The following is a 26,486-nucleotide window of genomic DNA, read 5'->3' as shown; positions in this document are numbered from 1 at the left end:
GTTATTTTAGCCACACACTACTACTGTGGTAGTTTTCAAAACAGTAAGGAGTGAGGGGAAGACTGGGAGCAATGTGGAGCTAACTCAAAGTGTACACACGGAAGGGGTCTTTCCCTGGGTGTACCTAACGCATCTTGTTAAATGTTCATCTCGTGTAAAATCCACTTCACAGTCAATGCGATCACCCGTTTTCTTCAACCACTGATGTACTAATCAGAATTATTTCCCACAAAACAGAAGTTACAGCCTGTAATATTAATGAACTTTATTCACATCTTTTTCACCAAGTAACTGCAATATTAAATATAAGTTAAAAGTAATACATAGTTTCAAGAAAATACAACCCCGAATTTCCATTGCTTGAGCTTTGTGGTTACAAGAGCCCAGCCCTCGTTCCTTCAGAATGTGAGAGTGAATGAACGGTCAAAATAAACGTACGACACGGGGAGACTGGCCCTAAGTACAGCGCTGCTCATTATAAAAGAAATCCAAGAAGAGACCTGTCCTGTCTTCCTTCAGGCGTCCCGACTTTCAAAATGGAAATACATACTAAAGCTACAACTCTTCCCCGATCTCATCCTAGCCGGCTTGAAGGGAGCAAATCTGGGTCAGAAATCTAGGCAGAGCCCCTCGCACAGGATGTGCTACTAAGCTCACACTTAAACCGGGCAGCCCCCCATTCATGCTATCGTACAAACATCCATGTCAAATGCAAGCATTTGGAGATGACCGGGCCACACTCTGGGTCACTTTTTAAATATTATGTAACTGATCACAAGACTACTGTAAGGACCTTACGAGTCAAGCATTGGCAGTTTGATACCAAACCAACTACACAATCAGACCACGTAAATATTAGCACCAGTTTTTTTTTTTTTTTACCTAGTCCAGTGAAATGTAAGACTATCTATCAAACTGTTTTTCACTGAAGCCAAGAAAAGTTGTATTTTACTCCTAACACTTGGTTGGCCCCTCTCCTCCACCAGTAACATATCTGAACACTTCAATGACCTACTACGTTCACCCTTCTTCCATGCAATTCAGTTAGCTGAGTTTGCGTGACCCCGCAGACACACCTTTCAAGTCACTAGTAATTTCTCTTTGATGCAACGATGACAAAGCTATTATGTAAGAGCCATAAATGTGTGCTCACTACATTGTGAGCAATTAAGACAACCTATATCCTTTTTTTACCAAACTTTAAGAATGTGTGTGTGTATGTATATGCATGTGTGTGTGTGTATATATATACACAAATATATGCTTAGAAATTTTACAGCAGTGAGGGAGTATACATAGAACCAGATGTGACCCGGATTTTTACACCTTCTAAGTAAGAGCAGTCTTTTAGATTTTAAAAGAAAAACAACAGATTCCTACTTACTCTCCTTCACCTGGGACTAGCAGAGCGCTACATGTTACTCAGTATGCTACTGCTGCTTTTAATAATGTAACACAGAAAACATGTTTTTGGCATATTGTTTTACTTAAGAACTTACAACCAAAATTTTTAAGAGTCTCATGTAGCGATTTTTTAATTCCATATTTTAAATATCACTGGATCTTCAGTTTCAAATTTTTCAACATGAAAGGTAACTTTAAACTAGTTTGCTGTCTTATAAGTTGTCCCAAGAAATGGGAGCATGATCACGACCACATTAGTTCCCAGAAGGAGAAGGAGAAAGGAGGACATCAAATTGTTAAAACAAAAAAATTTTGTGGTAATTTTTACCCCCAAAGGGAAACAAAGGAAAGAAACCCTAACTAATGACTTGGACATAGGAGGGGGACTCAGCTAATTCACAGTGATTCATTCATTGCTCATGCACATTAAAGGTACTTTGTAAATCTTGTTCATCTGTCCTCTACTTAAAAAGGGAAAAAACTGGCCAATATTGCCTGCTAGGTTCTCCCAGACCTCTGCCTAGAGTTTGCAGTAGTAAAGCACATTAAATATGAGTCTCTTGTCCAAAGGAGAGTGAGTCTAGCTCATTCAAAGTCTAGAGGAAGCTGGCTTCCTGAGGCAGCCCGTCAGTGTGGGGCCTGAGCTACTCCGCAGGGCTGTCTTCTCGTAGATTGTCAGATGCAACGCTGCGAACACTGGAGGCGGGTGGTTAAAACTGAACATGCAGGAAGTGGTTTGAAGGGAACGGTTTCCACAATCAGCTGCACCATTACAACGCCAGGGTGATTTCATTGGTAAGTACCCGTAACGTTTAAGGACCATAATAACAGCAAAATTCACCAGAATTACTAGCAAGTTTGTTTTGGACAACATATAAAACTTCCTCTTATTAAATACACATCTCAGTGACTAGGAGAGCTCTCTACATAGTCACTTCAAAACAATGCAAATATTTTTAAAGTTAAAAAAAAAAGTTCATGATTCTTCAGTATGACTCCACAGAGCTTTAATACAGTTGTGTAAGATGATACTGTGTGAAGGTTTAATGAGGAACAAAAACATGTGTTCCAAAAATCGACCATCAAACTTCAAAGACCCAGAGTAAAAACATCAAGGAAGTGCTCAGTCTCACAGCGAACACCAGGGTTTCACTCACACGTCTCCACGTGATTCATTCCCACATCTCCACGTGCTAAGTTGGCAAAATCTCTTTCTTCTCCTCTGTAAGGAGTTTAGCACCCACCCTTCCTCTGGATCCCTCCCTCTGCTGGATGGAAACCAGCGTTTCGCAAAACCACTTTTTACCTCAAAAGCAAATGTCTGAACAAGAAGGAGCATTTTATTTACATACTTACATCTGTGCCTGTTCCCACACCACCATCCTCTCACATGAAGTTCTACCCAAGATCGACTGGCTAGGAAGCTAGGAGAAACATATTTCAACCGGAAGTCTGGACAATGTCCATCAATCAAGGCTGTGTCACAAGTGCACTCTACAGAGGAAAACGCAGACAAAGCAGGGGTGGTCCACCTCTCTAAGGGGTGTCTTCATGCTCGTCCTCCATCCCCAGTGAGCAAGACAATCTCCATGTATTAAATGGAACTTCAGATTATCAGTTCTAAATGTCATTGCCAAGCTCTTATAGAAGAGGCGAAAGTCCAGAGCGGGTGTGTGTCAAAAGGCCAGCGTGCGGCAAGTGACTGATACCCCAGGGTGTGTTCTAAACACACTGCGCCGGCACTTCGCCTACAGGGATGCACCTGAAATATTAAACTACTACTCACGGCCTAAGTGATCATTTAAAGAGGAAAGATGATCTTCGACCAGCCCGGAGAACTCTTAGACATCACAGGCTGCATGAAGTGGTGCTGAACTGAAATACAGAAAGTTTGATTTTCTAGGAGCTACCAAGGTTCTAGTTTGACTGTACGTGGAAGCAGTGTTAGTGCTGAAACTCACTTTTAACTTGATAATCTTTCACAAAGAAAACTACACATAAGGAAAATGAGTCTTAACGCTGCAAGCCGGAACGATCTTAACCAGCCATGGAATCTGAGAAGTTACCTAGAACAGGATGACAATAAACATAGGAAAGAACACTGCGTGTGAAGCATCTCTAAGCCATTTAAAGGCATTCGGTGTCTCTTAAAAGATTAAGATGCTTTAAAACAAGACCCTTACAAGAGTATCAAAGATTTAGGGAATTCCCTTCGTATATAACCAAACGTCTATGGCTTCAGCTGTCGCCCTGCTGCCGAGGTAGATGACCAGGATTCGTCACAATGGAACAATCTTCTGGAAACTCCCTAGGGAGAGCCCTGCATAATCAGCTGGTTTCTTGAACCTGTGTCCAGTTTCCTTTGTTTTGTTTTATTTTGCCTTCTTTTCATTTGCATTGTTGAAAAGAAGCTGTTGGAGCAGCTGCTGCTCTCTTCCTTTAAGCCCTCGCCGAGTAGCATCTCATATACTCTGTCATCCATGGGTTGTCCGGGGAGGGCGGCGGTACCTTTCTGGTTTTCTCCATGTCTGCAGAGTGAGCGCTCTGCCTCTGAGCCACCAGTCTCCTTTTCTCCACCTGCCTCCTGTTCCTGGCTCGTAATGCTGATTCGTGAATCTGAGTGGAGTCAGAATAAAAGTACAGTCAACTCAAGTGGCTTTTGCACTAATTTTCACAACATTCACAATGGAGCTTCCTGCAGGTCACCTGGAGCAGAGCAGAGGCAAGCTGGCCTCACCGTTGTCACGACTTCTGTGCATAAAAGCTTCTCCAGAAAAGCCACTCCCCCTGGCTTCTGTCTTACCCAAATGTCAGCCGTAAAGACACTAAGCAACAGAAAATGTCCACTGGGCTAAATTTCAGATGTAAATGAAAAAAGATGTAAGCAACTAATCTGCATGTGTCTTGAGAAAGTGGCCCTGGAAAACTATTGGAACTGCTTAGCACAAAGGATGGATAAGTATTCCACTGAAGAAATTCAAATGCTTTACAGCAAAATACTAAAATGAGTCTCAAGGGGTTTTCCCACCTAAGACCTTCAATGAACCCTGTACAGCTTAATCCCACGGCATTGCCAGAGGCCAGCTCCGTTGTCTCAGCCATCACTCCAAACACCACCATCTGCTACAGCTCAGAAGTCTGTTTGGTAAAAATGTGATCAGAAATCAAGCAGTTTGCACTTCCTGCTTCTCTTCATTCATTCGTGTCTCTGGGCTGTGGTGACAGTGCTCACGCTAACACGGTCACTGTTGCGCGGCCCCGCACGCAGGACTTGGCACAGGGAGGGGCCGGGGCTGAGCCAGAGAACCAGAGCTTGGAGGGGCAGGGTGAGCAGGGGAAACAGAAGCCCTCCTAATGCAGCCGGAAGAGGAAAGGGGAGTCTAGACAGATGCTGGGAACTGCAGGAGATGCCATCTAACCAGCAGTGACACAGCGGCCGGCGGTGAGTACCAACTATCACGGCTGGCGGAGCCAGGGCCTCTCAGGGCCGGGGGCAAACCTAGACCGGCAGCCTCCAGCCTGGGCTGCACCTCCCAGCCCCCAGGAGCCTGAGAACCCCGACTCCCACTGCTTCCCCCCCTGGCTCGGTGTCCGTACACCCCCCCCAGGTACCAGCTAACTCCCAGCAAAGCCCCTTGACCTCCCTCCAGGCAGCGAACGTCCTGAATCCTGTTTGCAAATCAGATGCCCAGTTCTGGGCTGTCCTCGGCCCACTCACTCTACCACCCGCTAAGACCTAGCCTGTCTCAAAGCATCGCAGTGACCACAGGAGATGCCAGCCAGTGACAGGAACGTGGCCAGCCCTCCCCCTCCCCGGGAGAGCAGAAAAGCCGGGTCGCCGGAACCCACCTCGTGCACCGGGGCAGAAGCGCAGACGTTGTGAGTTTTCTGGCTTCCCGTATCTGTCTGTTTCTCTCCCCACCCGTAAAGAGCAAATGGATGCTTGTTTTCTCTTATTTTACTTGATGATCTCTGAGGGTTCTTGGCTGCTTTCCGACTTCTTCTAGCAAGTAAGGCACTTGGTCGCAGCCGAGGCTTGGTACTGCTGGGTAATCTGACAGTCTCTTTCGTCCTGAGCCGTTTTTCTTTCATGTCTTTCACTGGCAGTGCTTTTTTAAAAAGGAGACAGAACAAGATGAATGCTTTAAAAGTAGATTTGCATGTATTTACTTTAAATATTTGGGATGAAAAATTCATAATGCTTCATTAAAGTAGCTTTTTCACTTATAGCTCAATTCACAAGTTTCACTTAAAACGGAAGTACAGAAGCAAGTCAGTATAATAATTTTCAGTCTATCGCATTTTAAAATCAACAAGCTTTTAATATTTTCGAGAAGCTTAATCTAGAATACGAGTGATAGTTGTCTCACGGGTGACAGGGGACCACGGGGTGGGAGGACCAGGTCACAGCAGGTTGCAGAGTGAAGAGTGGAGAACCCAGGGCCAGTAACAGTGGGTTAGTGGACCCACAGTCCTCACTATGGATTATTAAAAGGGCGGACGTTAAAAACAGTAGTGTCGGGAGAAGGGACAGCTCAGTGGTAGAGCGCGTGCCTAGCACGTATGAGGTCCTGGGTTCAATCCCCAGTGCCTCCGTTAAAAAAAGAAAAAATTTTAAATAAACCTAATCCCCTGCCCCCTCAAAAATTTAAAAACAACAACAACAAAAAACCCCTGTAGTGTCCAGAGGCACCCAACCCAAGAAACTAAAATCCTCTCTGGGGATCCTAGGCCTCAGATTATTCCTACAGATAATTTTCCAAACACAGTGACTGAGTGTCCTGCAAACGATGACCAGGCCCACAAGGAGACAAGACAGGAGCAGAAGACTTGAGATAAAGGATCATCACCGACAGACCGTCAGTGATGCAACTGGGTTTACTCTCTGTTGTCAAAGAAAACACAGGAGCTCAAAAATACCTGTAGCAGGAGACAAAAGATGGAAAACACAGAAGAAACAGAACTTACCACTCTAAAATATTTATAAACTTCTTGAAATAGTGCCTGGTACAAGATACGTGTACATAAGTATGTGTTTTCAAAATCCTACTCAGAAGAATGAAGTTTCAAATACAGACATTTTCAGACAAACAAAAACAGTGTTCACCACCAGTTCCTGTGGAAGATCCTCAGTAACTGACAAAAATAAACTCAGTTTGGATTTAGGACTATGCTACTCAATACAAAAGCCACTAACCACATGTGGCTAATAAATGTAAGTTTAAATTAACTAAAATTAAGTAAAAATAAGTATTCCGTTCCCTCAGTTACACTCATCAGAGTTCAGGTGTTCAGTACCTGCATGTAGCTAGTGGCGACCATGCTGGATGGGACAGAGGACCTGTCCGTCATCACAGAAAGTCTGGTTGAACAGACTCGTCTTTTAAAGCATTTCAACAACAGAATTCACGTATTTGACTCAACGGGTATATACAGAACACTGCGCCCAGTGACTGCAGAATATACGATGCTGTCAAGCACGTGTGGAACATTTACAAGAACTGACGTATCCCAGGCCATAAAGCAAATCTTGACACATTTACAAAGTTAAAATCATATAGGATGTATTCTCGGACCATCGTGTAAAGCAAGATACAACAACAAAAAATTACTTTCTAAAATTTCCAGTTTTTTTGATTTTTGGTTTTTTTTAACTATAGTTGATTTACAATGCTATGTTAGTTTCAGGTGTACAGCACAGTGATTCAGTTATATATTTTTAATAGATATATATATAAATCTATTGTTTTTCAGATTCTTTTCCATTATAGCTTATTACAAGATACTGAAGATAGTTCCCTGTGCTGTACAGTAGGACCCAGTTGGTTATCTAATTTATATAGTAGTGTGTATATGTTAATCCCAAACTCCTAATTTATCCCTCCCCACCTTCCCCCTTTGGAAACCATAAATTTGCTTTCTATGTTTGTGAGTCTATTTCTGGTTTGTAAATAAGTTCATTTCTGTCACATTTTAAGATGCCACAAAAGTGATATTGTATGGTATCATATGATATTTGTCTTTCTCTGTCTTACTTAGTATGATCATCTCTAGGTCCATCCACGTTGCTGCCAATGGCATTATTTTATTCTTTTTTGTAGCTGAGTAGTATTCCATTGTATAAATACACCACAACTTCTTTATCCAGTCCTCTATTAATGGACATTTAGGTCGCTTCCATGTCTTGGCTGTTGTAAATATTGCTGCTATGAACATTGGGGTGCATGTATCTTTTCAAATTAGAGTTTTCTCCAGATATATGCCCAGGAGTGGGATTGCTGGATCATATGGTAACACAATTTTAATTTTTTTAAGGAACCTCCCCATACTGTTCTTCATAGTGGCTGCATCAATTTACATTCCCACCAACAGTGTAGGAGGGTTCCTTTTTCTCTACACTCTCCAGTGTTCCATGTGAGGTGATACCTCATCGTAGTTTTGATTTGCATTTCTCTAATAATTAGCAATATTGAGCATCTTTTCATGTGCCTGTTGGCCATCTGTATGTCTTCTTTGGAGAAATGTCTATTTAGGTATTCTGCCCATTTTTTGATTGGGTTTTCTTTTTCTTTTTGGATATTGAGCTATACCAGCTGTTTGCCTATTTTGGAAATTACTCCCTTGTTGGTTGCTCTGTTTGCAAATATAAAATCTCTAGTTTTGCAATTTAAAAAAAATTTTTATAACTGAAGTATAGTTGATTTACAATACTGTGTTAGTTTCAGGTATACAGCAAAGTGATTCAGTTATACATACATGTATACATATACACATGTATACAGATTCTTTTCCATTACAGGTTGTTACAAAATATTGAATATAGTTCCCTAGGCTGTACAATAAATCCTTGTTATGTATCTGTTTTATATACAGTAGTTTGTTAATCCCATGCTCCTCATTTATCCTGCCCCCTTAAAAACATTTCTAAATAATGCATGGGTCAAAAACAAATCATACAGTTGTACAAAAAGAGTGAATATACTCAGTATCACTGAAGTATACACTTGAAAATGGTTAAAATGATAAGTTGTTCTGTGTGCATTTTACAATTTAAAAAAAATTTTTTAAAAAGTAGTCTTGGCATTCCTTTCTTAATCCTGCTTTTATTTAGAAATGTTTCAAAAGTTTCCTCATTAAGCACAATGCAGCTAAAGCAGTAGTCAGAGGGAAATCTATAGCCATAAAATCAATGTATCGGGGGAAAAAAAGGCAGGGAATAAAATCATAGGCAAGCATCCATCTTAAAAAGTTATAAAAATAAGCAGAAAAAAACTAGAGTAAGGAAAAAACATCATAAACTAATAAATATATAATTTAAAAAACCCAACATAGCCAAGGGTTTGTTTGGGGAAAAAAAATTAATAGAATTCACAAACCTTTAGCAAGACTAATAAAGAAAGAAAAAAAGTGAAAAATAAAGATAAGTAAAAATAGAATAAATGAACCAACTGGGTTACATGTGCACTGGCAGCACGTGCATATAGTGCCTTCCTCCCAAAACCTCACTAAAGGACAGGAAAAAGAGAAGGGCAAGGGAGGCAATGATGCCAGACAAATTTGGGAAGATAAAAAGTAGCAGAGATAGAAGTAACTCACTGGATTGAGCAGGATGAATGCCAAGTCCCTGCAGGAGAAAGGCCACAGGACATAGCTGAACCCCAGAAGGAATGGGAACCAAGGAATACGAATCCCCAGGCCAGTGGGACAGACCGCCTTTCCAAAGGTGCAGCATCCCCCAGTGCCCAGCCCACGTGCTCCTCTGACAACATAACGTGAATGTGCCTCTGCTGAGGACCAGGGTCCGTGCTTCTTCCCCTTGAACCTGGGCACAGAGTGGGTGAAAGAGGGACCACGTGGCTCCTGGTGAGAAGTTGTAAAGGGTAACACAGCACCTGCCCAGCTCTCTCCTGGGAGGAGAGCCAGCCTGCATGTTATGAGGAAGGCCAGGCGCACGAAGGTGTCACATGTGAGTGTCCTAGCAGATGGCCCCAGCCCTGGAGCTGTCAGCAGAGGCCGCAGTTAGCGGGCAGCAGACAAAGGCACATACACCCCTGTGCCCAGGTCAAATCTCACCCTACAAAACCATGAGCAGTAAGAAATAAGAACTGGAGTTTATTTAAAACATTAGTTTTCAGGGTAATTCTGTTACGCAGCAATGGATATTTGTTCAGTAGCCCTTCCTCCAGTCCCTGGGCCAGGTGATGGCACCTCTCCTCCAGAAAGCAGATGGGTTGCAGTCTGGAGAGGGAGAACTAGCGTGGGTATAGACTTGGGGCACCCAGCACAGTGGAAGTAAGGGGTGACACCTTCCTGGAAATAGGCTTACGTGGTAAAGAACGGGATCCCTCGTCCCTTTCCCCAACTCTGCTCCCAGAATGCTGACAGCCAGGCCTGTACCCTCCCAGGCAGGAGGATGGAGGAGCACTGTCTGGAGAAGTCACACAAGAGAAACGGGCATGTGTTAATGTTGGGAGCCCCCAGGGAAACAGCTGGGTCCTCATGCAGGTACAGTCAGCAAGCTCCCCTGTGAGTCCCCAGAAGCTCTTCAAAGCCTCACTCTTTTTTTTTTTTAATAGACTTTATTCTTTTAGAGCAGTTTCAGGTTCACAGCAGAATTGGGCAGGAAATATGGAGAGTTTGTACATAGCCCTCCCCACCCACACATACATACTCCCCTGCCCTCAACATCCCTCATCAATGTGGCAAATTTGGTACAATTGATCAACACATTATTATCAACCATATTCCATAGTTTACATTAGGGTTCACTCTTGATGTTGTACATTCTATAGGTTTCGACAAATGCATCATGACATGTAGCCACCACTGTAGTATCATACAGAGTAATTTCATCACCCTAAAAATCCCTTGTGCTCCATCTGTTCATCCCTCCCCTTCCTCTCCCCAAACCCCTGGAAACCAAGATCTTTTTATTGTTTCTGTAGCTGTGCCTTTTCCAGAATGTCATTTGGTTGGAATTGTACAGTTTGTAGCCTTTTCAGACTGGCTTCTTTCATTTAGTAATAAGTTTTAAATTTCTTTCATGTCTTTTGTGGCTTGATAGATCATCTTTTTACAGCACATTTTTTAATTTACATATATTTACTGTTCATTGTTTCTAAGAACGTTTAGAGCTTTAGCTTTTTAAACTTACATAGTTATCAAAGGAATAAAGCCAACCACAAAATAAGAATTAATTCAAAAAGATACATACACCCTACTGTTAACAGCAACATTATTTATAATTGCCAAGATATGGAAGCATCCTAAGTGCACATCAATAGTTGAATAATGAAGATGCAACATATATGTATGTAATGGAATACAACTCACCCATAGAAAAGGATATTTTGCCATTTGCAGTCTTTCACTTTTTTTCCACTTCAAAAACCAGAATTTTATAACTGGCAGAAACATTTCCATTACATAAAAAACAACAAAATACCTAGAAATAAACTTAACTTAAGGAGGTTACCTGTACTCCGAAAACTGAAATGACACAAAGAAATGGAAAGATTTCTTGTGCTCTGGGATTGGAAGAATCAACATTATCAAAATGGCTGCACTACCCAAAGCAATCCACAGATCCAATGCAACCCCTATCAAAATACTCACAACATTCCTCACAGAACTAGAATAAACAACTTCAAAATTTATAAGGAACCACAAAGACCCCAAACAGCCAAAGCAATCTTTTGTAGGTCTCTCTTTTTTTCTCTTTCTTCTTTTTGTTCTCTTGTCTTACGATTTGATGACTAGAAAAGGTCCTTTAACATTTGTTGTAAAGCTGGTTTGGTGGTGCTGAAATCTTTTTTTGCAGGGGGGAAAGTCTGATTCAACATTTTAGTGAATTATTTAAATAATGGAGTACACAGTGAACTGGCAAAACAAGAATAAACAACTGAATGTTTTCTTGAAATATAGAGAGAAATTTCATAGAAGCTTAAATATAAACAAATACAAAATAATAATTTAATAGAGAAGTATGCATATTTTATTTATATAAACTTTTATTCACAGGTTAGAATCCAAGACTTGCCATATTTATTAGATGAACTGTTACCCAAACCCAGTACTGTTGTGAAGTAAATTTTCAGCACTCTCCTCTCGATTGCCTTGTTAGAGTAGGGCAAGAGGGGATGTGAAATAAAATGAAAAAAAAAAGTGTTTTCTATGTAATATTATCCTGTCAAACAATAAAGTGTCCGAAGTCTTGAACATAGGAAATACATTTATTTTAAAAAGTCAACTGGTTCATTTTATGTGATTTGGCTTTGAAAAAATGAGTGTGTGAAGATTGCTTTTTGTGCAGCTAGAAATATGTCAAATCAGCTTATGTAACAATTTAAAAGGGAATTTGTTTACTGATGTAAATAGGAATCCTGTGGAAGATTCTTCTTTGTTGATTAGACAGTGAGACTCCCTGTAGCAGGAAATACACTTCCTGACCCCTAAGCCTCCAGCTTTGAGCCTGCTAGAAAAAGCCTATTCTTAAAGTCTAGAAAAAAATCTTCATGGCAAGTCGTGGTGGGAATGTGTCAGATCATGGGCCCAGCACTGAACCAATCACCTCGCTGAACCAGGCACCGAGGGCACCGTGTTGAGGGCCCAGCTCTCCTTCCCACATCTCTGACTGGTGGAGAGGGATCAGTGCCCCCCACGCAGTATGTAATGGTTTCCCCTCTGAGAAATGCATCCTTTTGTTACCAAAGTAAAGCATGGTATTGAGAACTTTTCAAATAAACAAAATAAAATGAAAAACAAGCAGCCAAAAACTAGAATGAATTTCCAAAATGATCCAGGTAGAAGAGCCTTAGATGGTGAGCAGTCATGAAGAAGGCCTCATGCACTTTTAAAGGACCTTCCAGAATTAAACATGGTTTGAAGCCAATGATGTGAGGATGTGACCGGGAGGCCTGAGAGAGGCAAGGTTTTCTGAACTGCTTTATCTTCAACTGTGGATACTCCAGAGTTGGGGGGGGGGAATGCCCTCTCTGCCTACATTGTCACATGACTTCCCAGAGGTCAGCTTATTTATCACTTTCTCAAAAATTCGGGGTTCTTGACAACCCAAATCTATTATCTTCATAGTATTTCTTTCAATTATCTTAATAAGTAAAAAAATGCTTATTTTCTTACCGTCTCCCCTCACTATAAAGATACAAACATAATATGATAAGGGAATTTCTCTTCCTGCTTTTACTTTCTTTCCAGAGCTGAGCAACATGGTTGAAAAATAATAGGAAAAAAAAAAAAAAAAAAAAAAAGCATACATTTGGGTCACAACGCTGATCCGAGCTGCCGAGCACCTGACAGCTCCACACGTGGTCCGCAGCGCGAGCAGCTCCTCCTTAGTAGCTCTGATTTAATGTGGGGCTCAGTTGGGCCACAGTCGTTATAAATGACAGCGTAGATGCATTGCTCAGAGCCCTGTTGTTGAAGCTGCACTTCAGAGCAACCTGAGAGGTGCCTTTCCTGAACAAAGCGTCCTGTGTATATAGATCAGCTGAGCTAAGAATCAGATCTCTGACTCAGAATCTTTCATTCTGTTGAAGAATCTCCAGAAGCCCAAGTACAGAAATGTTCACAATGCTTTGCATATAATACAGCCCTGCTTAAGAAACGTTTGTTTACTGAACAATGGTGGTGCTGAAATCTTTCAGCTTTTGTTTATCTGTGAAGCTTCTGATTTCTCCATCAAGTCCGAACAGGAGCCTTGCTGGATAGAGTATTCTTGGTTGTAAGTTTCCCCCTTGCATCACTTTAAATATATCGTGCCGCTCCCTTCTGGCCTGTAGAGTTTCTGCTGAAAAATCAGCTGATGACCTTATGGAAGTTCCCTTGTATGTTATTTGCTGCTTTTCTCTTGCTAATCTTAATATTTTCTCCTTATCCTTAACTGTTGTCAATTTGATGACCGTGGGCCTTGCTGTGTTCCTCTTTGGGTTGATTCTCTGTGGCACTCTCTGCGCTTCCTGGACATGGGTGACTGTTTCCTTTCCCAAGTTGGGGAAGTTTTCAGTAATTATCTCTCCAAAAATTTTCTCAGGTCCTTTCTCTCTCTCCTCTTTCTGGGACCCTATAATGCAGATATTACAGCGCTTCAAGTTGTCCCAGAGTTCTCTTACACTATCCTCATTCCTTTTCAATCTTTCTTTCTTCTGTTCTGCAGTAGTGATTTTCCCTAATCTGTCTTCTAGCTCACTGATCTGTTCTTCTGCCTCATTTAGTCTATTCTTGGTTCCTTCTAGTGTATTGTTTATTTCAGTGATTTTATTCTTCAACTCTGTTTGGGTATTCTTTATATTTTCCAGCTTTTTGCTAAAAACTTCACTCTCCGCATCTATACTCCTCTTGAGTTCTCTGAACACCTCAGCCATCACTACTTTAAACTCTTTGTCAGATAAGTTGCCTATCTCCTCATCACTTATTTCCTCTTCTGGGTTTTATCTTGTACCTTGGCCTGGGAGATATTCCTTTGCCACCTCATATCGTCTATCTTTCTATGTGTTTGTGGATTTCTTCCATGGGCTTTGGGATTATTGTTTTCTTATTTCTAGTATCTGCCCTGGTGGATGAGGCTGGATTAGAGGTTTATGCAGGTTTCCTGGCAGGAGGAGCTGGTGTCTGCCCACTGCTGGGTGTAGCTTGGTCCTGGACCTCTGGTGGGTAGGGCTGTGTCCAGAGGCCTTTGTGGCTTAAGTCTGCTGATGGGTGGGGCTGTGTTCCCACCCCGCATGTTGTTTGGCCTGAGGCTTTCTTACAGGCTGTTGGGTGGCAGGTCTTGGTGCTAATGATCCAATCAAGATGCCAGCCTCCAGGAAAGCTCATGTAGATGAGCACTCCTGGAATGTCCGCCATCAGCTTTTATGTCCCCTGAGTGAGCCGCAGACGTCCCCCACGTCCCCAGGAGACCTTCCAAATCCAGCAGGCAGGTCTGGCCCAGGTTCCTATGACATCACTGCCTCTGCCCTTGGACCTGGTGCACGTGAATTTCCATGTGTGCTCCCCAAGTGAATGGAGTCTCTGTTTCCCCCTGTCCCATGAGGCTCCCAGAGCCAAGCCCCCATGGCCTTCAAAACCAGATGTCCTGGGGTCTCCTTCTCTTCCCAGTGCCAGGACCTGAGCTGGGGAGCCTGACATGGGACTTGGAACTCTCACTCCTGTGGGAGGGCCTCCGTGACATAGCAAATCTTCAGCTTGCGGGTCACCCACCCAGGGGGTATGGGGCCCAATTATATCGTGAGCATGCCTCTCCTACCATCCTGCTGTGGTTCCCTCTTTATGTTACCAGTTGCAAATCTTTTTTCTAGGTTCCAGTCTTTTTTTGATGGTTGTTTAGCATTCAGTTGTGGTTTCATTGTAGTCATGAGGAGAGACAAGCTCGTGGTCCTACCACTCCGCTATCTTGACTGGAAATCTTCAAGCTTCACTCTTAAATATGAGCAGACAAGCTAAGAGCAAACACTGAGTACACCCTCTAATAAGAAAGAGAACAAAATACAGAGAAAAGACTAGGCTGGGAATATAACCATGCTCTCAAAGGATGTTTAAGAAACTTTTTTGGGGGTGCAGTTAAAAGAAATCCAGAAAGAATAGGATGCAATTTTTTTTTTGAAGAACACTTGGGGCAGAAAGAAAATAAAAAGTAATCTCTATGAAATTAAAAACTAGAATGGTAGAATTTACAATTTCAATAGAAAATCTAGACGACAAAATTGAAGAGTTCTCCCAGAAAACAGAACCAAAAATTCCAATATCAAAAAATGTTTAAATAAAAATGTTAGGTCTGATTCAGGAGGTACACCATCTAACTAAAAATGATTATAGAAAGAAAAAAAATGAATAAGGCTGAGGAAATTTTTTTAAACAGTACTAGAAAATATCACTGAACTGAAAGAAACGTTTCCAGATGAAAAAGGCCCAAGTTGTCAACCCAATGAATGAAAAATGACACAAACACAAAATTTTAGAACACTTAGGATAAAGAGAATGCCTAAAACTCCCCCTCAAAAAAGAAAGGTCACATTAACAAAAAAGTGTCAGAACGGCATGGCACTTCTCAACAGTGAGACCAAACCCCAGGACTCAATATCGTAATGCCTTCAAATACTGACATTTCCAAGCTAGGAATTCTCTCTCTTGCCAAAATGGCAATCCAGCCTTTGGATAAAGGCACGGTTGAGACATTCAAGGTGACAAAATTTTTCTTCTCCTTCAACATTTCTCAAGATTTATAAAGGATGCCCTCCACCAAAAGAAAGAGACACGCCATACACAGGGAGACCTGAGATTTGGAAGACAGGGGTCACACAGAGGAGGTACATGGAAGAAATACTCAGGCAAACAGTGAAGAGATGCCCCCATTTGACAGCTGTGTCATTTTGGACAGCATGAAGTCAAAATTAAAACAGGAAAGTCAAAGGTTCCAAAAAAAAAAAAAGTCTGCAAGGAAAATAATGAAACGAGTAGAACACTTAATATGTCGAGCATATGCCAAGTTCCACAGTACTACTAGACTATTCCCGGCTGAATCAGTCATGAGAGTACCAAAAAGTAAATACAATAAAAGTCAAGCAATGATGAACTCCAGGAAAAACAAATAACAAAGAAAATGTAATCAGAATGTACTACATGGATTACCTGTAAAATAACATTTACACAGCATTGATCATCCAAGCACAGAATAGAGCTTAAATGACATACTTATACAGTTAATAGCATGGGACAAAACAGGCCCTGGTGTACGTCTGGGAGTGGAGGTGGCCAAGCTGAGATCTTGCGCTAAATCATCGCTAAATCATCTCCATGACAGGGAAGTCAATACATAATTGTTTAAAATGAAAGAGGCAGCAGATTGGCATGAATGAGAAAAGCATTGGCCGAAGTGCTGGAAGGAAACGTGAAGAGCTGAAAGGAGCCCCCTGGGGAGCAAGCGGCAAGGGTGGGGAATGGATCAGGATTATTTTTTCATTTTAAGTATATATTTTTAAATTATGCGTATGTGTAACTAGTTAAAAATAACATTTCATTTAAAAAGAAATGTGAATATGAGGAAAGGAATTGGAGACATTCTAGACGCCCTTCTAAGTGTTGTTGGCAGCAGAGAGAAGGAACGTCACAGCTAACAAGCGTTTCCACCCCCACATCCAACACACAGGGAACTTCCCTAAAGCTTTTTAGGACCCATCTCTTAAATGAGAACGAGAAGCCAAGGATCATTAGACATTTGAGAAAAGTCATGATTACAAGCCAAAGAAACAAATGCGGGGAGAAGGAGGGGAAACAGAGACTGTGCCTAAGAAGCACACAAGAAAATGAACAAAAAACCCCTAGTAATATCCTCAGCAAGAGAAGAGGAGGTACACACAGATCAAGAGAAGAATATTATTTTTAAAAAGAGAAATGAAAAGAGGGAGAGGGAGGGAGGGAGGAAAGCCCAGAAAACAATTCAACAGCTCTTATATTAAAAAATAAATAGGATCCCACACGTAAGAAATAGAAGAGCTGGAAGGCTGAGAATACTGCCCAGAAAAAAAGAGAGAAAAAGACAGATGGAAAAGGGAGTGGGTTGAGGGGTGGAAACTCATAGGATAAACTTGTGGAAGTCCAACATCCAACTAAGGAATTCAGAAAGAAAGGGACAGAAAAAAAAAAAGAAAGGAAGGAATAGAAAGAAATGGAAAGGAACAGAAAGAAAGGGAAAGAAAGAGAAGGAAGGAAAGAAAGGAAAAAAGGAAGAAGAAAGGAGAAAGAAAGGAAGAGAGGAGGAAGAAAAGTGGAAGAAAGGAAGAAAGAGAAAACAATTCAAGAAAACATCCCAGAATTACAAAACATGAGCTGGACTGCAAGGATGCATTAAGCACAATGGAGGAAAACTGGCCTCAATCGAGGAAAGTTTTCAGAACACAGAGGACAGAGAGAGGACCCCAAAAGCAAAGGATTAAGAGTCAGAATGCCACGGGACCATGACAATGACATCAGAAGTTGCAGCACCAGACAACAATGCCTCCACTTTTCAGAGACAATTACTTCCAGCCGAGGATTCCATGCCCAGTCACAACTCACTGAACTGTGAGGGCAGAATGTTTGCACATGGAAGGTCTCTGAAAATTAATCTCTCACACACTTTTTCTCAGATAATTTCCACCTGGGGTGGGGGTGTAAACCAGGAAAGAAGATGATGTGAGAGCCACACAACAGAGGGACCTGCCCAAGAAAGCAGCCAGGGGGTCCCCGGGGTAGAGGCCCAGGGCTTCCCAAGATGCAACTGGGCAGAAGCAACCAGGTCAGATGGAAGTAGGTCAGAGGCCCCAGGAGGAATGTCATAAGATGTCGAGAGTGATAGGGAACCTGATGTGTTGATGATATTTTGAAAGAAAGAAAAAGGAATCGTGGCAAACAATATAGGGCAGCTGTGAGCAACCTCTTCCAGGGGCACAATACTGCAGGTACTGACTGTGAATCTGACAAACTCTATGACTGTGTTGAGCAGGTGTGGGGATGGGCCAGGTGTCTGGGTTAGGAGATCGATGAAAAGAATTAAAGCTAAAACAGGATGCTAAAAACTGAAAAAAATCAAGAAGTGTCGATAAAAGCCGTATTACTCGGAAAAACAGAAACACACACCAAAGGAAGAACCAGCGGAGTTGGGAGCGGTCACTTAAGGAGAAGGCAATTGGTGTGAGTGTGGTGCGGGGAGGGGAGGGGGCTGCTGTATCCTTGTACTAAGCCATACAGAACGAAGTGATTCTATGTATACATACAGTGAGAACAAAACCTAACTCTTTCTGTTTTACAGAAACTCAAGGGCTCATCGTTGTGATATATAAAACTGTCCACTTAAAGGCAAGGACTTCCACTCCTGCCAGACACAGGTGTCAACGGGGGCTGTGACAGGCAAGAGCAAAGCCAGAGATGCTGGGATTGGGAGTCCTGAAAGCAGAAACGTCCTTTCTTCTCCCTGATGCCTAAACCAGACATATTAGCAGAGAAGAAATAATCACCTTAGTCCCTGGGAGGATTCAGTGTCCCTAAGGAAACCAAAATACTCACAAACTCTTGCAAAGATAGGCTACATCCATTCCACAGTGCTATCTAAAAACTGCCTTTATATTTGCATGGAAATAACTGACAGCTGTTTCACAAACCATGAAGGAGAAGAGCTGGGGAGAGAAAAGCCCACTCAGTCCCATAAGGAATATCTCAGAGTTGAGCTGGTAGGTCAGTGCCCCTACCCTCTCCACCTTCTACCATTCGAATTTCCACCAAAGGTCAGGAACTGGTGGGAAATCACAAGTAAGGGGAGGACGAGCGGCGGTTGTGCCACAGGTGATGAACTGAGAACAGCCGAAAGCAGCACGATACCAAAGCAGCCTGGCTCGCAGGCCACGCCTCCTCTCCTCGGCAGCTCACAGCAAAGCTGGGACGAGTCTGATGCAAGTTTGCGAACCACTTAGAATTCGGTAAACAAGCAAACATAAAGTCACTGATCATTTATCCTGAGCTTCCTACTTCATCTATAAAACTGAGAAAAACTATGGTCCTACCTTCTGGAACTGTTTTGAATGCTGAATGAGAAAATCCATATTCTACGGTCAGTGACCAGACAAGCTCTCAATAATTTTATTTATTTAGTTATCTTTCTCACTAGAGTCTCTTTAAAACTGAGTGATGTCAGACGGTGTCTGGTCAACGTTGGGAGAGGAGCGGGGAGAAATCAGGGGTTACTCCAGGAGTTATCTGAGGCATCCATTCAACCTGGCCCTTGGCATCTGCCACCACCCACCCGCCTAACGTGCTGAGAGCCCCCAACTCGGCGATACTCCGGGCAGGGGAGAAGGTGCAGGGCTATGGCTGCAGCAGCAGATGCACACTGGAAAAGCCAAGTGGCAAGAGCCATTTTCCAACTCCGGCTCCTCCAGCACACAGCAGCGGCCTGAGGAATGGTGCTCTGTGCTGAGTGGGAGGCAAGACGCGGAGAGGACCCAGCACTTACAAGGAATATTCTCCCACCAGCTAGGAGTTACGCAACAGCCTGCGTAAACAAATGCAAAATATTCTCCAGGGACAGCGCGGCGCGGTCAAGGAGCTAATACAGAAAACAACGGCCTCATTCACAAGACAGAACGCTTAGCTCAGTGGTTCTTAACCTCTTGCGGTCACCTGGGAGAAGCTAACAAAAGCTGGGCTCCTCTCCTAAACAAATGGGCGCTCAGAAATAAACAGATGGGCGTTCAGTGCCTCAGAGGCCACCAATGCCCCGAGGCACTGAACCCGGGCCGTCGCCAGCGGCCCTTTAATGGAGTGTACAGCCGGCTCAAGTGACAGAAATAAAAGGGGGGAGGGCGGAGGCGGGGCCGACACCTCCCTTACCTCGTCCGGTGAGGCGTATTCTTCTCTTACCAGAACCAGATAAACCAACAATAAATTACCTAAATAAAGAGCTTGCCCCGAGCGCTGCGAGAGACAGCTGGGGAGTTCAGATGTAAAGCAAAAGCAAACCCAGCCCCGCGAGCGGGCCCCTCGCGGCGCCCTCCCCCGCTGGGTACCTGGCAGCGCCGGCTCCTCCGCGGCCTCCGCGCCCTGCTCCTCCCGGGCCCTGCGCTCCCGCTGCTCCGGCCCCTCCCGCGCCGCAGGCTCGGCGGGCGGCGGCGGCGGCGAGGCCCGGGCGCACTGGGGCGCGTGGCCCCCGGCGCCCGACGACGACGACGACGACGACGCCGAGTCGTCCGAGGCGCGGGCCGGGCCCCAGTCGTCACTGGGCCAGGGCTCGTGCGCCTGCTCCCGCAGCCGGCGGCTCAGGCGGTAGTGGCGCAGCGCGCGGTAGCACGGCCCATACTCGTCCCAGCTCGGCTCCTGGTAGCGCTTCATGTACTCGCTCTTCACGGCGCTCCCCGAGAACTTGGTGCAGCCCGTGTCGAACATGGTGCCCTACGGAACCCGCGACACGACACAGAGAAGCTCCCGCCCCTCCGTCCCGCCGCGACGTTTAAACCCGGAGCCCCGCCCGGACGGGGCGGGCGAGGGGCGGAGCGTGGGGGCGGGCGCGGCGCTGCCGGGGGCGGAGCGTGGGGGCGGGCGCGGCGCGGCGCGGGCGGGCCGGGGAGGTGGGCGGGGCGTGGGGCCGAGGGGCGGAGGGACCCGGGCCCTCGGCACCTGGGCCGTGGGGGGAGGGAGGGAGGACGGAGGGACCGCGGCTGCAGGGGCTTGGGGGTCTCTTGGGAGAGCAGCTCCCGAGGTCCGAAGCCAGAGGCAGCGGGAGCCGGGAGATGGGCGGTGGAGGAGGGAGGCGAAGGAGATGTTGGCGCGGGGAGCGGGGCGGCCTCGGGGTCCTGGGATCGCCCTCCGAGCACGGCATGCAGTCGGGACAGTCTGGAGGGGCGGCCCCGACTTACCCACTTCGTGCGGCGCCGGCCTGGCCCTGCGCCCCCGACCCCGCGGCGCCCGGCGGGTCTTCAGCGCGCGTGGCGCAGCAGCCAGAAGCCGCCCGCTCTCCGCGCGCTTTCCTGCCGAGCAAGATGTCGCCGACGGCTCGGCGGCCCGCGTTCTTGCGGCAGCCGGGAGGCGAAGGCGCCGCCTCAGTCCCCGGAGCAGACGCCTCCCGCGCGCGCTTCCGGTCCCCGGCTCGGCGGGGGCGGCCGCTTCAGTGCAGCGCGCGGGGCCCGGGGGCCCCCAGCCAGGTCCCTGGCCCACCCGCCCGGGGCGCCAGCTCACCGCGTCCTAGTATGCTCTGCCCCGGGCACCGGCCGCTGCAGGGGGCGTCCAGTGAACGATGCAGCCCCCTAGCCAGCGACATTCTGTGTTCTCTTCCTGACACCTGCGCTGGTCGCGGTTCCCAGAAACAGTCGCAAGTCCACACGTTGGCTCTTGCTTCCTTCCCTCTGTTCACAACACCTGTTACTCTGGCTTTAACCCCTTTTCACGTTTTAGTACAACTCCTTTCTTGTCTACACCCCAAACATTTTTTAAGCCATTGATTAAAACTGCCAAGCCGCCCTCTCAGAGACCCGTTGGCACAGAAAACCTGGACAGACTCAGTTGCGTTGTGCCAAATATACAACGTTGCTCTATTTGTTACAGTTTCCAAAGTGGCCCCACGCAGATTCTCCCCTTTATTAAAAGGAGACTTGGTACATTAGTTACAAAAAGATTTGAAGGAAAAGAAGTTTGGGAAAATCAAAACATAGTTAGCAGTGGAAAAGCAGGCCTAGGCCATGATGAGTTACCCGGTTCTGGCTTCCACACTAGACTTCCACCAGTTTACAGCTGGTTTCCCGTCTGTCTCCTGTCTCTGTGTCCTGCCCCTCCCCCATCATAGCTAAGTGTTCCGGAAGTAGGTGCTGCCCAAGGTGCTGCTGCTTGAAGCCAGCAGTCCAGAAGTCATTAGCACTGATTGTTAATGGCAGTTTTCTGGAGAGACGCTCACAGTGGCCCCAACTTCTCTCCCCAGCTTTACCTTCCATAACTTAAAGTACCCCAGGAACTTTCTAATGCCTCTCCCTTTTCTTTAAACTGATTTTCCATGGTTGCAGACTAAAGAAGTTTAATAAATATATTAATAGCATGGCAATGATGCTGTGCAGTTATGTGGAAAGTTCAGAAAACAATCTGTTTCCGTTAGCCTTGGCTGCATAATTAACCACCCCAAAACTTGCAGTTTAAAAGAACTAAGATTTATTCTTTCTCACAGCTCTGCAGGTTAGCTGGGCAGCTCCACTGCTGCTGTCCCTCCGCTGGTTTAGACTCACTTATTCAGTTGCATTCCGTTGGAGGCAGAGCTGGGCTGGAAGGTTTGAGATGGCCTCACACATGCTTGGCAGTGGGGCTGGCTTAATCTCCTCCCTGTGGTCTTATCCTCCAGGAGGTTAGCTTGGCTTCTTCACCTGGCCCTCTCTTCCAAGAGGTTAATAGCAGAAGCTGGAAGGCCTCTGAAAGTCATGTACATCTCTTTCGCTGCATTCTAATGCTCAGGTAAGTCACAGGCTAGCCCAGATTCAGGGGAGAGAAACATACTCCACCTCTGCATAAGAGGAGCAGCAGGACACTTACATTACAAAGGGGCACGTGCAGACTGGGTAGAGGGATTTGTGGTCATATTTTATAATCGCACAAACACACATACACAGTATACAAGGTATGATACCACTTTTTTGTTTAACTGAAAGATAGGACTAGAAATGGTTTCTTTTCCTTATTTTGCACAACTAAGCATATTACATTCATTCTAATTTTTTGAAGTGTTATTAGTCAGGGCTCATCCACTTGGAAGTGACAAAAATCCAAGTCAGCTAGCTTTGAATTGAAATGTATTGGCTCTGGCAGAGCTAGACCCAGGGATCCAATCAGTGTCATCGAGACGCCTTTCTCTCTATCTTTGAGCTCTGCTTTCCTCCTGGGGGCTGGCTGCTTCTCTCCCTGCAGCAATTTCCTCCACACAGCTAGACAAAGTGCCACTTGTAGCCCCAACCTTATGTTGTCTCAGCTGAGAACTATCAGCGAAAGAGAACTTCTCGGTGTTCCGTTTATAGAGAAAGATTCTTCCCTTACATGCTTAGCTGTTGCCAGGGGCTGAAGGTGATATGATTGGCCAAGTGTAGGTCACGTGCCCATCCCTGCAGATGGGGATAGGCTGAGATTGACAGCCTTAGGAGAACCACATGGAACAAGGAAGTGGCTTCCCAGAGGAAGGAGCAGTAGGCAGACAAAACAACATATGCCCATCTATATATTCATTTTTTGTGTGTTTAAAAGAACAGGATGAGAAAGATCTAATTTGACAGCACTTGTAGGGGGAACCTTCTGGAATGTCATTGACCATAAGTAAGGTACAGCTGTTAAGAAATTGAATGCAATTGTGAGCAGTAGCTACAAAACCATATTTCTATATCAGGAGAGGCAAACCTTTCCTGTAAAGAATCCTCTGTTCATACAGCACTGAAGGAGTGCCAATGGGTGTCGATTTGTTCTACAGGGGGAATCAGGACCAATGAGCAGAGATTACAAGATATAACTGTGGCAAATATTGTAAAGTTGCAACTGGTTTCTTCTTCTTCTCCTCCTGCTCTCCCTCCCCTTCCTCCTTCTTCTTCTTTTTTAATGGAGGTGCTGGGGACTGAACCCAGGACCTCATGCATGCTAAGCACGTGCTCTACCACTGATCTTTAGCCTCATCCACCCCCCTGCAACTGGTTTCTTAAGCAAGAGGGAAGTTTTAGGAATGGCCTAAGAAGCTCACAGGAGAAATCAGGAGGATAGGAAATGGGCAGGCACTCAGGGGACCCCAGAGGCCTGGCAGCAGGGTCCCAGCATGGATGAGAGAGGAAGGAGCTGCCCCTTGACTTTGGTAGAGGGAGCCTTCAGTGAGAGGCAGGGCCTCTGGGAGGGATATTGGGGAGCCAATAAAAAGGAAGGTCTGGTGCTGGACTCCTGAAAGATCATAGAAAAATAATAGAGATTTAGTTCATAGGCTTACAGATTCCATATAAGAAAGCCGGCTAGCAGCTAAGTCTGGCGGCACTGGAATGGCAGCCTCACAAGAGATGAGCTCTGCAGGCTGTCAGGGGTGCTGGCCTGAACTTGCTGCACCTCTGCTTCCAGAGCCCTGCCATCAGAGGCCTGTGGCACTGTCTGTCCCTCACCTCAAGGCACCGTCCTATCCTTTGTCAATAACTGTATCCTTCTGAGCCTAGAGAAACCATCTTCCAAGAGCTTCCTCGACTTCACTCTTCCTTCCTTCCTTCAGAGAATATGTTCTTTCCATGTTGTGGGCTCCCCTCCTGCCTCTCCTGATCACCTCCCCACCCCCCACACAGGTCCTACCAGCGTCAGCCACCATCTGCCCATTTGTCTCTGGACTGTGCTTTTCCCCACCCTCTTGCTTTCCCTTTCTCCCTCTCTCCAAACACAAACATACTCAGGAGTTCCCTCTCCACTCTGCCCTTTTTATAAGCCCACCTCCCAGGGTAGAAGCTACAGGTGCTAGATATTTCCCCCAGCCTCCCTGGCAGCTAGAAGGCAATCATGAGACCTAAGCTCTGTTAATCAGATACTGCTGCCCCCAGGCTTGGTATCAGGATCTACTGGTGCACAGAAGCAAAGACCAGGAGGATCTGTCTTTGGCTGAAACGCCAATTTCAGGACCGAGTTCTTGGAGCAGCAGTGGCCCCAATGCGTAAGAAATGCCAGTTTCCAGAGCCAGTGGTGTCAGGGATGCAGGACACACTGGTCTCCAATAATGTTCTTCCTCTCAGAGCTCCAAACCTGTTCCAGAGATTCTAGAAGTCCCCTAAGCAACTTTTGAATCTGTGTCTTTTCTCCTAAAATTAGCAGAGTTGATTTCTCTGAGAGCAATCAAGTGCTGTGTTGTAAACCCTGGACTATCTCGACTCCTTCCCCCTCTCTGATCAGCTTCCTGTTTCCTTGGCAGCTTCCTAGTGCTCCTCCTCCTCTTTTTTAAACTAAGGATTCCCCATTCTTTCCTTCTCCTCTCTCCACCCACCATCTCTGCATATGGGATGACATAGCAATGGTTACTTCTCTTTCTAATGGTGGCATTAATTATCTCTGTGCTCCATCCCCCTGCAGGGGCCGGGACACCTTCTAGCTTACTGGCCATTCTCCCCTGTGCATAGCTTGCCAACAGCGCATATTTGGTGTTCATATTTACCATCTCACTCTCCCCAGCAAACCCTTGGTCCCCGCTCCCCGTATCTATTAGTGGCATTTTCATCCTCTTAGTTGCAAGGTCACAATATCAGTGTCATCTTTCAGCCTGGGTTCACACATGTAATCACTTGGTAGGGAGACCGTATCCATCCCCTGCCCTTATCACCTTCATCGGGGATGCGGGCACACTCACAAGCATCAGACCCCCTTCATGGCCCTGCAGAGAGCAAGTACCTGACCCAAGTAACAGGTCTGCAGCCAGGGCAGGCTTGGCTGAGTTACTACACCTGAGCACCCACCACCCCCACCCCCCGCCTCCGCCATGCACGAGTGCAAGGGAAGCCACTCCCCTGGTCCTGGGGGTGCAGAGCTACTGGCTGATCCAGACTGCTGAATGAGGGCAAAGAAAAATAACATTAAAAAAAAATTCTTGCAGGGGTAGGGGGGTAGTATAACTCAGGGGTAGAGTGTGTGCTTAGCATGCATGAAGTCCTGGATTCAATATCCAATACCTCCATTAAAAAAAAAAAAAAAACAAACCCAAGTACAGCTCAGTACTGTTACCTGCCCTCTTTCTCTTCTTGTCTACAATAGATGTAACCAGGGACTGTCATATAGAAAAATGCATATGGACAGTTCCTTTTACATGACAAGATCTGGGCGAGCTATTTGTTCCACTGGGTTAGCCCCGTGGTCATCACCTTATGTCTCAAGGCCATACCAGCCACAGGAAAATTAAGAACATGCACTGAAAACAATAATGTATTTAGCTAGAGTTCCCACCCGGAAGCCTGGGGATGTCTGATCGCCTGGAGCCCTGTTAATGGAAGGAGGGTTCTCGAGCTGCGAACCCCAGCCTCTGTGCAGAACGGTCTCTGTGCCGAGTCACGTTGCCCGACTCCTGCTTGCCTGGGGAGATTCCGGAGTCCCAGGAGGGAAACTAGCCTCGGTTCTTTACTTCCTGACAAGGGGCAAAGAGAGGTTCTGTGCCAGGACCCACGGACCACAGATCATGACCTTGACCCCCAGTTGAGCTCCTCCCTAAGAGACTACTCAGCCCCGGGACTGGCTCTCAGGTGAAGCCCCCATCTCAGACTGATATATATATATATAACTGCATATCACCATATTCCACTATAACGAAGTACTGCCCACTGGGCAGCTTGTAAATGACAGACATTTATTTCTGACAGCGCTGCTATCAAGATGCCAGGATGGTTGTGTTCTGGGGAGAATCACCTTCCTCCTTCATAAACTGCATCCTCACGTGGTGGAAGGCGGGACGGAGCTCTCTGGATCCTGTTTTATAAGAGCTTGAATCGCATTCGTGAGCACTCCACCCTGAGGACTGAATCACCACCCAAAGTCCTCACCTCAGTACCACCACCTTGGGGGGTTGGTTTCAACAGGTGAAT

General features: G+C 45.5%; 1 protein-coding gene across 2 annotated transcripts; it reads right to left on the bottom strand.

Moving 5' to 3' along the window:
- Positions 1-240: 240 nt before the first annotated feature.
- On the bottom strand, positions 241-20,988 carry CCSAP (centriole, cilia and spindle associated protein). 2 transcript variants are annotated; one of them, XM_072970979.1, is made up of 4 exons: positions 20,802-20,988; positions 19,956-20,337; positions 5,254-5,513; positions 241-4,020 (listed from the first exon to the last, which is right to left on the bottom strand). In XM_072970979.1, the coding sequence occupies exons 2-4, from the start codon at positions 20,329-20,331 to the stop codon at positions 3,844-3,846; spliced, it is 813 nt and encodes a 270-aa protein (XP_072827080.1). In that variant the 5' UTR covers positions 20,332-20,337; positions 20,802-20,988; the 3' UTR covers positions 241-3,843. The 2 variants fall into 2 exon arrangements, with proteins under 2 accessions (XP_072827080.1, XP_072827081.1); XM_072970980.1 differs by lacking the exon at positions 20,802-20,988 and having other exon boundaries at positions 19,956-20,381.
- Between the last annotated feature and the right edge of the window lie 5,498 nt (positions 20,989-26,486).

This window comes from Vicugna pacos, chromosome 11, assembly GCF_048564905.1.
Source record: "Vicugna pacos chromosome 11, VicPac4, whole genome shotgun sequence".
NCBI lineage: Eukaryota > Metazoa > Chordata > Mammalia > Artiodactyla > Camelidae > Vicugna > Vicugna pacos.
The sequence above is the reverse complement of the archived record's forward strand: the minus strand, read 5'-3'. Positions and strand labels throughout refer to the sequence as shown.

What these genes read in the sequence shown, in the direction of transcription:
- CCSAP (XM_072970979.1), bottom strand. Translation starts at nt 20,331, where the DNA reads ATGTTCGACACGGGCTGCACCAAGTTCTCGGGGAGCGCCGTGAAGAGC. An exon ending in GGAGGAGCCGGCGCTGCCAG is followed by an intron (nt 5,514 to 19,955) that starts GTACCCAGCGGG and finishes TTTTTAAAAAAG; the next exon opens with CACTGCCAGTGAAAGACATG. An exon ending in CTTCTGCCCCGGTGCACGAG is followed by an intron (nt 4,021 to 5,253) that starts GTGGGTTCCGGC and finishes GACTCCACTCAG; the next exon opens with ATTCACGAATCAGCATTACG.